The sequence below is a fragment of the Hyla sarda genome, chromosome 3 (assembly GCF_029499605.1).
Source record: "Hyla sarda isolate aHylSar1 chromosome 3, aHylSar1.hap1, whole genome shotgun sequence".
In the NCBI taxonomy this organism is placed as follows: domain Eukaryota; kingdom Metazoa; phylum Chordata; class Amphibia; order Anura; family Hylidae; genus Hyla; species Hyla sarda.
This window is the reverse complement of record NC_079191.1, coordinates 84,009,076-84,021,054: the sequence shown is the minus strand read 5'-3', so window position 1 is coordinate 84,021,054 and position 11,979 is coordinate 84,009,076. Positions and strand designations below refer to the sequence as shown.

The window sequence follows — 11,979 nt, the reverse complement described above, 5'->3', positions numbered from 1 at the left end:
GCCGGGGAAAAACCACTTGACGCCGGATGGGTATCGCCCTATTTCATTGATCAATGTCGATCTGAAACTGATGTCCAAAATTATGGCGGACCGCTTAGCAGCGGTGCTTCAAAGGGTGATCACCCCCCTGCAGGTAGACTTTGTCAAGGGCAGGTCAGCAGTGGCTAATGTTAGAAGAGTTATTACAGTTTTGGATGAGATACAGTTGAGGTCCTCTCTACATCCGTCCCCGGCCATATTGTCTGTAGATGCCGAAAAAGCATTTGACAATGTGCGTTGGGGATGGATGTGGAGAATGCTACAGGGGATGGGATTCATGGGCCCCTTTTTACAGTATGTCAAAAGTCTCTACTTAACCCCACTAGCGAGGATATCTACACCCGTTTTTTTTGTCTACCCCGTTTGCCCCCCAAAAGGGTACCAGGCAGGGTTGTCCCCTCTCCCCGCTGCTTTTTAACTTGGCAATAGAACCTCTCTCAAGGGTACTGACGCAACATGGGAGGACGACTGGTATTGCTGGGGGGGAGGACCTCGGTTACCCATGGTCTTTTTGCCGATGACCTTTCAGTGTTCCTAGACAACCCTTCCCGTGACATAGGAAGGGGGGTATCTTTGACTTATTGACTGACTTTGGCATTGAATCTGGATACAAGGTGAACGCCTCTAAAAGAAGACTGCTGGACCTGTCACCTAGAACGGGCAGTCTTAGGGAATCGGACCTTTCCTTACCTCTTACAATATCGCGCCCCTCCATCAAATATCTGGGATTGGAGGTTGGCAGGACCCCTCAATCTTTATTCTCCCTTAATTCCCCCCCCCCCTTATTGGCAAAATAGTGGAAGAATTACGTAAATGGATGTCCCTTCCATTGTCCCTGCTGGGCCGCAGCCACTTAATTAAAATGCTTAGTTTTTCTAAGCTCCTGTACCCACTTCAGACTATAACGGTGCTCCTCAAACGGACTCAAGCTTACTTACCTCGGCCTTTACAAAATCTCTGTGGGCACACAAACGCCCCCGCATAGCTCTCCGGAAGTTAATGCTTTTGAAAGGGAAGGGTGGTCTGAACTTTCCTGACATTCAACATTATAACCTCGCATGCTTATACAGACATTGCATTGACTGGCTCAGGGGGGGTTTCTCTATTTATGCGCTAGAATCGGAATTGGTACACCCGTGGTCATTAGCAGGTCTACTTCACACTAGGCTAGGGACTCTCCCCGTGGGGATTAAAGGGTCCAGCATTGTGAGAGACACTGTGGCCACCTGGAAAAAGGGCAGATCCCTCATGCGCCTACCGTTCCTGTTGAGCAAACATATGCCATTATGGATCTTACCGGAATTCCCTATGGGGAGGGTGAATAGTATGTTTGGGGCTTGGAGGGGGGCGGGGATTAGAAAGGTACAGCATCTATTTTCGCCTACAGATCAGAGATACCTTACTTTCCCGGAACTTTCTTCGGCATATAATCTCCCACCGGAACACTTTCTACCATACACAACAGCTTATGGGATTTTTAGGGCCGAGATTGAGGGACTTATTGAAAGAAGTAACTAACACGTCTTTTGATCCCTTTGTTACACAGGACGGGAGCTATCACTCCTTATCTTTGCTCTACCGACATATCACTAGGAGAGGTGAACAAAGTTCACAGGCCTCCCTGTTCTCCTACTGGGAGAATAAACTGAACAAACCTGATCTCACTGTCTCGATCTTAGAGGGGTGGGCGAAGGTGTGTAAAGCTATAATTAATGAACAATGGCGGGAGACGGTTTCGGATAATGCACCACGCAATGTATGGTTTTATTTTCACCCCGCACACCGGATCGCATTGAGAGTTGTCCGAAGTGTGGGACGTACCGCTTGGATTTGTTACACGGGCTGGTGACGTCCTCCTCCTCTAGGTCTCTCTGGGCGTCTCTCTTTGCGCTTTTGGGAAGCCGCCCACATGTCTCGTTACCCATAGACCCCATGCTTCTTGTTCTTCACATCCCGCCTGAGCATACCACCATCTCTTTACTGATACATACCTTTTTACTGGTTACTAAAAGGTGTATTTTGGCACACTGGCTGCTACCCACGACCCCCTCTATTGAAGAAATTATGATGCAAATGAAAAGGTATTTATTTATGGATCTGACTGACATCCAGCGAACAAAAGAAAAATCAGCTAAGACATTCTTTTAAAAAATGGCGGTCTTTTTTTACATCTTTTTGCTCTGACCAGGAAATAGCAAGATCGATTGGGCCTTTTCGGGACACTAGGTGGTACCTCACGAGGGACCGTTCGGGCTCCCTGGTGGGGTTACAAGTGCCACTTTAATAGTATCTTTGCTAAAAAAAATTGTTTTTCTTGGGGCTGCAGGACCAGACTCCGTTTTCTGAAGTCATAGAAGTATGGTATCCACTTAGAATTGTTTATCTTTAATTTGTTTGAGCTTGCTCGGTACCTGCGGGTACGAGTATGAGTGCCTCGATGTACAGTCGGTGATCAGGCACTAACGAGAACTTGGATGGGACTCTCGGTGACCTTTTATTTCCTATATATTTCTTTCTTATGTTTTCCTGTGTCTATATATGAGATATGCACTAATATCCAGTCCAGGGGATTGTCCTGGCTCATGTTTTGTTATTTTGTTTACTTGAAAATGAATAAAAAATATATAAATAAATCAGCTGCTTCAGTCCCAACTAATGACCAAAAAATAAATAAATAAAAAGTCTCCTTGCTAAGGTGTCACACAGAACACCTCTCATGATGGGTAACAGTAAAGAGCTGTCTCAAGACATTCACAACTTAATTGTTGCAAAACATAACAATGGTGTTGGATACAGGCACATTTCTATGCTTCTGAATGTTGCAGTGAAAACTGTTGGGGCCATAATACAGAAGTGGAAAGACAATAATTTCACTATAAATTTGCCCCTATACCAAGTGCTCCTCACAATCCGAAGAGATGTCCAAGAGCCAAGGACACTTGTGGAGAACTTCAAAAAGACCTGGAATTAGTAGGTACTGATGTTTTAAAGAAAGCCATAAGTAATGCGTTCTGTGCCATGACCTGTATGCATGCTGACTAGAGATGAGCAAAGTTACAGTGATTCGATTTGTCACGAACTTCTCTGCTCAGCGGTTGCTGATTTTAGCCTGCATAAATTAGTTCAGCTTTCAAGTGCTCCAGTGAGCTGGAAAAGGTGGATACAGTACTAGGAAAGAGTCTCCAGCCCACCGGAGCACCTGAAAGCTGAACTAATTTATGCAGGCTAAAGTCATCAACTGCCGAGAAGTTTGTGACGAATTGAATCACTGTAACTTCGCTCATCTCGAACGCTGACCACAAAAGACTTCATTGCTGAATAAAAAGCATGGTGAAGCTTGTTTAATGGTTGCTGCACAACATTTGGAAAAAACTGTGAAATACTTTGAGAATATAGTGTAGTCGCATGAGAACTGTGAAGTTTGGAGGAGGGATCATCATGGTGCGGGGCAGCTTTTCAGCAAATGGTACTGACAAACTTTACATAATTGAAGGAAGGATGAATGGACAAATTTACCGAGACATTCCTGACAATAGATGACAGAGACGGTACTTACCAAAAGGGTCTTCTTTATTCAATTTCTACGGTGCATACAGACAAGGGCAGGTAGAAGCCAGAGGGCAAGGGCGTCCAGGACAGACTGATTCGCATGTATACTACATGCTTTCTTTTGTGGCTAGAGTAGTATACATGCGAAACAGTCTGTCTTTGATGCCCCTGCCCTCTCGCATCTACCTGCCCTTGCCTGTATGCGCTGCAGAAAATGAATAAAGAAGACCCTTTTAGTTAGTACTGTCTCTGTCATTTATTGTCTCATTGGATTGCATACCTACTTCATACTGAGCACCACTAGTGTGTGGGCTCAGGTGCAGTTCAAGACGCAGCTGTCGACTTGTGCATGGTGTGAACAGTGCCTAGTCATGCATGAGCCGGACATTAACTCTTCTAGTCACACATTATTGACAACAATCTGCTGCCATCTACCGGTATGATGAAGATGAAATGAGGGTGGACATTTCAGCAGGATAATTATTCCAAACACACAGTCAAGGAAACTCTCAAATGGTCTTAAAGAAAGAAAATAAAGCTGCTAGAATGGCCCAGACAATCATCTGATCCCATTATTCTATGGAAAGGACTAAAGATCATGTCATAGAAGAGGCCTGTGGAACCTTCAAGATTTTAAGACTATGTGGAACAATGGAAAAAGGAGTATTGAAGAGGCTCTTAACGGGCCAGCAACCTTTAGACCCGAGCTGCCCAAATGACGCCTATACCCACGGTGTCGGATAAATGGCTAAATGAGAAGAAGAAATTGGGGCTCAGGGTCGTGAATATTGGAACAATGATAGTTTATTAATAGTAATAAAAATAAAATGTGCTTTGTGTCCTGTGACTCACAGGGCCCTTGTGGGTCAGCGGGGACACAAGATGGCATACAAGGTGATACAATTACAATAAATAAGATGGCAAAAAGGTAATAATAATATTAAAATAGTCCTTTTAAAATAGATAAATGAGAAAAATGATGGTACAAAAAGAATAGGTAAAAACATGTGTAAAAAATGTGACCACACACTTGTAATGGGTCCGACCTGGATGTGATACTGTACAGTTTTAGATTCAGTGGTTACTCTTTTTATCACTGTTCCTTATGCTGGTAATAATCCAGGTATGTAATTTATACAGTCTGCGGCTCCCCGATCTGGGGATATAAGATACAGCACTTGCTCCGAGGAATGATAGTTTGTATCTGCACTGAGAGAGTCTGTATCTATTATATCAATAGGTATGTCTTGACAAATAACCCTTAGGATTGGGATGATACAGATGAATATATAGTGGATAGCCAAATTTATGCAATGGAATAATTGATGACATCTTAAATTACATATAATTACATAAATTTACATAAAATCTACTGAAACTGAAAACTGCAGTTAGGATCTTAACTGTAAATTTTGATCGGTAATTGGGTCATATTGGTGTGGATTCGAGGAGAGGTCCCAACCAAGGGCTCGTCGGATTGCTGGGAACATAGCCTAACGCCGATGAGCCATCAAGAGGGACCACGCCCAAGTCCAGGAAACCGAATACTACCAACTCACTGTTTAATCCCTTGGGTGCCAGGGAGACAAATTTGAATATCTTTCTAGTTTCGGCTCTTGTCATTTTGCTTATATAGTTGCCTCCTCGCCAATCTTGTTGGACCAACTGGATTGCTATATATCTAAGGTTGTTGGGGTTCTCTTGATGAAATTGTTTGAAATGTGCCTATAATGGGTGTTTTTCATTTTGTTTTTTAATGTTGTATCTGTGCTCTAAGATACGAGTTTTGAGGGTTCGACCTATATATTGTTTGTTGCAGGGGCATTGGATTATGTAAATTACCCCCTTGCACAGTTTAGGAAATCGTTGATTTTATGTACAAAATTTACAGTGGATTTGACTTCAAGGGTTCTCTTATCGAATTGGGTAACTTTACAATTGGGACTTTGTCCACATCTGAAAAATCCTTTTGAATCAACTAAGGTAGATGAGGGTTTAGGGGGTTTGTTGTATGGACTGTGGGTGCTATTTTGGTGCCCAAATTTGGGGCCCTGGTGTAAATAATGGAAGGTTTGTCTGGAAGGAATTCATTCAGTGTTTTATCTTCGCAGAGCAACGGACAATATTTCTTGATAATTGCTTCTATTTTGTGGTGCTGTGTATTGAAAGGAATGATTAGTTTTGGGTGATCTTTGTCTGCTGTGGTAAAAAAAAATGTGGATCTGTCTAGGTTGCGTACTTTCTCGAGAGAGAGACTGTTGCAGGCCTGCCAAAGGATATTCTTTTGCAATTAATTAGTTTGTGAGGGAAATTGCTTCAATTTTAAATTGATCATTATTAGTACAATTCTGTTTTAGTCTACGGAATTGGCTAGTGGGAACGTTCACTAGCCATTGAGGGAGATGACAGCTTGTGTGGAGTATAAATCAGTTTTTTGCCACAGGCTTGTGGTATGTGCTACATATGAGTTTGTCCATGTTGATCGTGATTAGTAAATCTAAAAATTCAAGGGATGTTGAGCTAATATTGGGGGTGATTTTTAGGTTAGAATTATCGTTAATAGATGCTATAAAATTGTCTAGATTGGATTTTGTGCCACGCCATATAAAAAAAGATATACTCTATATAACGGTGCCATGACACCAGATTGCCGCCCAGCTGTGGATTGATGGTGGTGCTCTTCCAATTTGCTATGAACAAATTGGCATCGCTGGGGGGAATACAATGCCCATGGCGGTTCTGTTGATTTGTAAATAATAATCTGTTTAAAATTTAAAATAATTATGTGTTAATATAAAATTGATGCTGTTAAGTATGACATTGATTTGTTCCAATGGCAGATCTATATGGCTCTCTAGTGTATTTTGAATAGCTGTTAGGCCTTGTTGGTGGTTCATAATTGTGTACAGGGAGCTCACATCTAGTGTCCCCAAAAACCAAGATGGGTCCCACTTGATTGATTCAACAGTTTGGATAATTTGTGTGGTTTCCCGTAAATATGATTCAGTTAATTTCACATAAGGTTGCAATAGTTGGTCAATGTATTGGGAAAGATTGGCTGTTATAGAGCCAATGCCCGACACTATCGGGCAGCCTGGGGGTTGTTTTGGTTCCTTGTGGATTTTTGGTATGGTATAGAATACTGGTATACATTTATGGATGCCTGTGATTAGAGATGAGCGAACTTACAGTAAATTCGATTCGTCACAGACTTCTCGGCTCGGCAGTTGATGACTTATCCTGCGTAAATTAGTTCAGCCTTCAGGTGCTCAGGTGGGCTGGAAAAGGTGGATACATTCCTAGGAAAGAGTCTCCTAGGACTGTATCCACCTTTTCCAGCCCACCGGAGCACCTGAAAGCTGAACTAATTTATGCAGGAAAAGGCATCAACTGCCGAGCCGAGAAGTTTGTGACGAATCGAATTTACCGTAAGTTCGCTCATCTCTTCCTGTGATGTATTCAAATTCATGTTTGGACAGAATACCTATCTCTCTGGGGTTCTTACATAAGTTTATCAATTCTTCTGAAAATTGTGTGGTGGGGTTACCTCTCAGTTTAACGTAGGTAGTGTTATCGCTCAATTGGGACGTACATTATGATGTGTATGATGATGTGTCCATCACCACTATGCCTCCTCCTTGCCTGATGGTTATGGACAAATCCTGTTGCAATTGTTTGATGGCTGATGTTTCTCCTGGTGTTATGTTCCCCCATGTTTGTTTGGGTGATTTTATTCTCCTTAAGTCATATTCAACAGCCTTTTTAAAGGCTATCATATCTGAGCTGATTTCTTGCCTCGGGGAAAAATGTAACTTTTTTTTTAGTGTTGTACAGTGGTCCCTCAACATATGATATTAATTGGTTCCAGGAGAACCATCATATGTTGAAACCATCATATGTCGAGTACATATGTCTATGTAAAAATAGTAATTGGTTCTGGGGCCTCGGAACCATTGTATGTTGAATACATATCTCTATGGGAAACTGCCAATTGGTTCTGGGATGACCATTGTATGTGGAGTGTATGGGGAGTGTTTAACAAACCAGGGTGCCCCAGCTGTTGCACAACTACAACTCCCAGCATGCATGTACAGCCATTGACTGTCTGGGCATGCTGGGAGTTATAGTTTTGCAACAGCTGGAGGCACACTGATAGGGAAACATTGATGTATGGGGTGTATTGTGTGTCTATGTACTGTATGTGATGTGTGACATCGCATACAGTACTGTACAGTTCTTTAAATACCTTCAGGGGGGGGACAGAATGTCCTCCATTACGATCCTGCCGACTACAGCTCTATAGGAAAGGAAGGGGAGCAGCTCATTGGATGCCTGCAGCATGATGCTGCAGACTATTGGCTATGGCTGCACTGGGGGGGCTTACACGGAGCTCACAGTGGAAGCCTGCGTGAGTTAGCAGGACAGCATGTGAGTAACAGGAGGCAGAACGGGGCACACGGGGCACATTATACAACTATCTGTCATTTGCTGAAGTTGTCAGCGCTGTCAGATAGCTGTTTGTACGATGGCCCCGACACACAGCACCATCATATGTCGATGCTGCCTTCAACATACGATGGGCTCTGAGAGGCCATCATATGTTGAAATGATCATATGTTGGGGCCATCATAAGTCGGGGGATCGCTGTATGTTTGAAAGTAGATGTGGTAATGGCTTGAGTTTCAATTGGGTTTTTTATGAAATATTTTTTAAGACTGAGTTTACGAATATATTTTTCTATTCCAATAAAGACTCAGAATTTGTCCAGTGGTTGGCTGGGTGCAATCTTGAGGCCTTTATTGAGTAGTTTTAAGCTGGTTTGGACTCAGTGGGACAGAGCTGAGGTTGAATATGGAATTCTCAGCTGTGTCTGGATATATTTCCTGATTACCTTTGTTTTGGGCTGTTCTATTATTTCGATTGCGTCCTCTACAAATTATTTTTTTGTTGGTGTTCTGTGTGGTGGGGTGATTGGGGGTATTAGGTGTATTTGGGCTATTGTTTCTACTATCTGAATGGTTTTCCGTGGTACCATTGTTTGTTTGATGGGTGGGTCCGTTGGATGGGTGTCGGGATGGTTGTGGTTGTTTGAATTGTAGGAGGTCTGGTGATTGTGTGTTTCATAGTGTTGGTTCGGATACGGTTTGGTGATGTATAGTGTTTGGGATTTCTCCAATTCATGTGGGAATAGTGTCTTGGGCGGGGGCTGTGGTGGTATGGCCCAGGATTGTATCTGGCATGTGGGTAATGGGTTCTAATGGGGGATAGTGTGGGTTGTGAGTTCGGTTGGGGTATTGGGGACTGTGCATTAGAGGTTGGGGTGAGTAATGCGAGTATGGTGGGTGTCTCCGTGGAGTGGTCCCTCTTAAAAATGATTTTCAGTTGATCTATTAGTTGTGGGTATATTGTAGGTATTTGTTTGATTGTTAGATTTCATCAAGGTGTTGGTCTGATCTGGTATTTGCTTTTTGGTATTCCAAAGTTGTTGTTTTTTTAGTTTTTCTGGATATATTAGTGTCTGTTCAAAGGAATTTAGTGTGGTAGAAATTTTGGAGTCTATCTCTATCAGCATCTCTTGTCTTCTCTCTACCACTAGTTTGGGGGCTTCTATAGACACTTGTTTGAAGAAAGCATTCCATTTTATATTAAAAGTTTCACTGTCTAGGTCCTCTGCAGGAGTCTTATAGACCGTTAGACCTTTAGGGATGTTCTGTATATCAATCATGTGATTCAATGTTCTGATCTCCCATTTTTGTTTTAGATTTTTAATAAGATAGTGTTCAAGTTCTCTAAATGTGTCAAATAATAACTTTTGTGGATGTGATGTACTAGTTCTCTCCTTTGTATTAGTAGTTGTGTCAGAAAATTCAAACCCTTTCATATTTTGTTGTTTTTTTTTTGCCAAATGTTCCCAGATATTCATGGTGGCTATGTGATAGAGCTCTGTCTTCCAGGTACATGGAAAAAATGCAAAAAGGAGTATTGAAGAGGCTCTTTTCAGGCTAGCAACGTATAGACCCGAGCTGCCCAAATGACACCTATAACCACGGTGTCTGATAAATGGTTAAATGAGAAGAAAAATTGGGGCTCAGGGTCGTGAATATTGGAACAATGATAGTTTATTAATAGTAATAAAAATAAAATGTGCTTTGTGTCCTGTGACTCACAGGGCCCTTGTGGGTCAGCAGGGACACAAGATGGCATACAATGGGATACAATTACAATAAATAAGATGGCAAAAAGGTAATAATAATAATATTAAAATAGTCCTTTTTAAATAGATAAATGAGAAAAATGATGGTACAAAAAGAATAGGTCCTATGGGGGACCTGAAACACGTCCAGCCATAATACAAGTGCGACCACCACCAATTCTTACAATAGGATACAGCATAATATTGGACTATATCTGCCAAAACTTACCGAACCTGTCAATCAGCCTATGAGAGTGCGCGCCATCCTGACACAAGGACGCTGCCGGTATCTGCAACTGCCGAGCACAGGAGAAGCGCTGCAGTCCACCTAACCAGAGCCCACCATCACCCGCGCACACCGCAAGGTATGACATACCAGCATAAGGAACAGTGATAAAGAGAGTAACCGCTGAATCTAAAACTGTACAGTATCACATCCAGGTCAGACCCGTTACAAGTATGGGGTCAAATTTTTTACACATTTTTTACCTGTTCTTTTTGTACCATCATTGTTCTCATTTATCTATTTTAAAAGGACCATTTTAATATTATTATTACCTTTTTGCCATCTTATTTATTGTAATTGTATCCCATTGTATGCCATCTTATGTCCCTGCTGACCCACAAGGGCCCTGTGAGTCACAGGACACAAAGCACATTTTATTTTTATTACTATTAATAAACTATCATTGTTCCAATATTCACGACCCTGAGCCTCAATTTCTTCTTATGTGAAAGAATGGACCAAAATCACACCAGAGCAATGCATGTGATCAGTTCCTCCTTACAGGATGCGTCTTGAAGCTGTCATTACCAACAAAGGCTTCTGTACAAAGTAAGCATATAAAGCTATATTCATATGGCAGAATTTCTGCACATCCGCACCAATTCTGCGTCCACATTGATTTGGGTGGTTTCTGGCTTGTACAGATTTCATGTGGAATCGGTGTGGAAGTGTGAATGGGAGTGCGGAATCCCACTGAAGTCTATTGGGCCTTAATTTGATGCGGAATCCTCATGTGGAAATTCTGCCGTGTGAATATAGCATTTGTTTGGTTTTTACACAGTAAGTGTGTTCTTTTCCCATTACACTTAATTTCTGAGCATATTGTTTTTTGTGTCTTGTATGTATGGAATACTTGGTTGTTACCAATATCTGGTGAAAATTTTATGTTATTAGCACCTTTGGAAATATATTTCGTGGGAAAAATTGTGGCGTGTTCAATACTTATTTCACACGTTGTGTGTCATTTCATTCACACATAGAAAGTTTTATTTGATTATTAGATTTTTTCTTTTGTCAATAAGCATATTCTTGTCCATTAGATGATATTTAGAAATTGGATACTAGTGCACACATTCCATTGGTAAAGGGTTAAATGTATGTCTTCTGTGTTCCTGTAAAACATCTGCAGGAGGCAGATACTGGGAACATGTTGTGGTTGGAGCCAAGGTTGGTGTTTAAAGAAGATCCAATCCCCTCCTAGTACTATATAAAGGACAGTGAACGTGCGACAACCATTCCCAGCACTGAGAAAATGAAGCTTCTCCTCAGTTTGCCCATACCGGTCATTGCTATCCTGCTTTCCTATGGAGATCTTACTGTGGAAACTGTATCACCTGACCCTATCCAGGACCATGAAGCAAAGGTAACACTGCTCCAGACCACAAACAGTCAATTATTAGAAGAGTGTGTTATCCTAAAATCCTAATGCCATAATGGGAAGCTACTTCCTTTACAAGGAAGACATGTAGCAGAGCTGATTTGGTCATCACAATATGAAATTGATGTTTTTAAAGAGCATTGCCCAGTAAACTATTCCAATATTGTAACTCATTGTAATAATGCACAAGGATGCAAACACAGAGTTTAAGAATTGGTTTAACTAAACTGGATCTGCTACATCCAGTTCCAGTTCTTTTTTTATTATATTTTTGAATTTATTGTGCATATTTCTCCCATGTGCACCATATAAATACATGTATATTTATTTATTTATGTATAGTTTGTTTTATTCTGTAAAATTGCTTATTTAAAAATAGCAGTTTGTTTAATCCTGGGATATTTTAAGAAAAAATTTCAAATTTTATTTCATTCACTTTGCGCATATATATATATATATATATATATATATATATATATTTATATATATATATATATATATATATTATTATTTATTTATTTTTATAGCTTTGGA

At 41.1% G+C, this 11,979-nt stretch overlaps 1 protein-coding gene across 2 annotated transcripts in view; it reads left to right on the top strand.

The window, feature by feature from the left end:
* Positions 1-11,272: 11,272 nt before the first annotated feature.
* Positions 11,273-11,979, top strand: part of SHBG (sex hormone binding globulin) — a 30,030-nt gene continuing 29,323 nt past the window's right edge. The window contains exon 1 of one of the 2 annotated variants that reach the window (XM_056564472.1): positions 11,273-11,430. In XM_056564472.1, coding sequence (XP_056420447.1) covers positions 11,320-11,430 — 111 coding nt within the window. In that variant the 5' untranslated portion in view covers positions 11,273-11,319. The remainder of the gene's footprint in view (positions 11,431-11,979) is intronic. The other variant, XM_056564471.1, reaches the window with a different exon arrangement.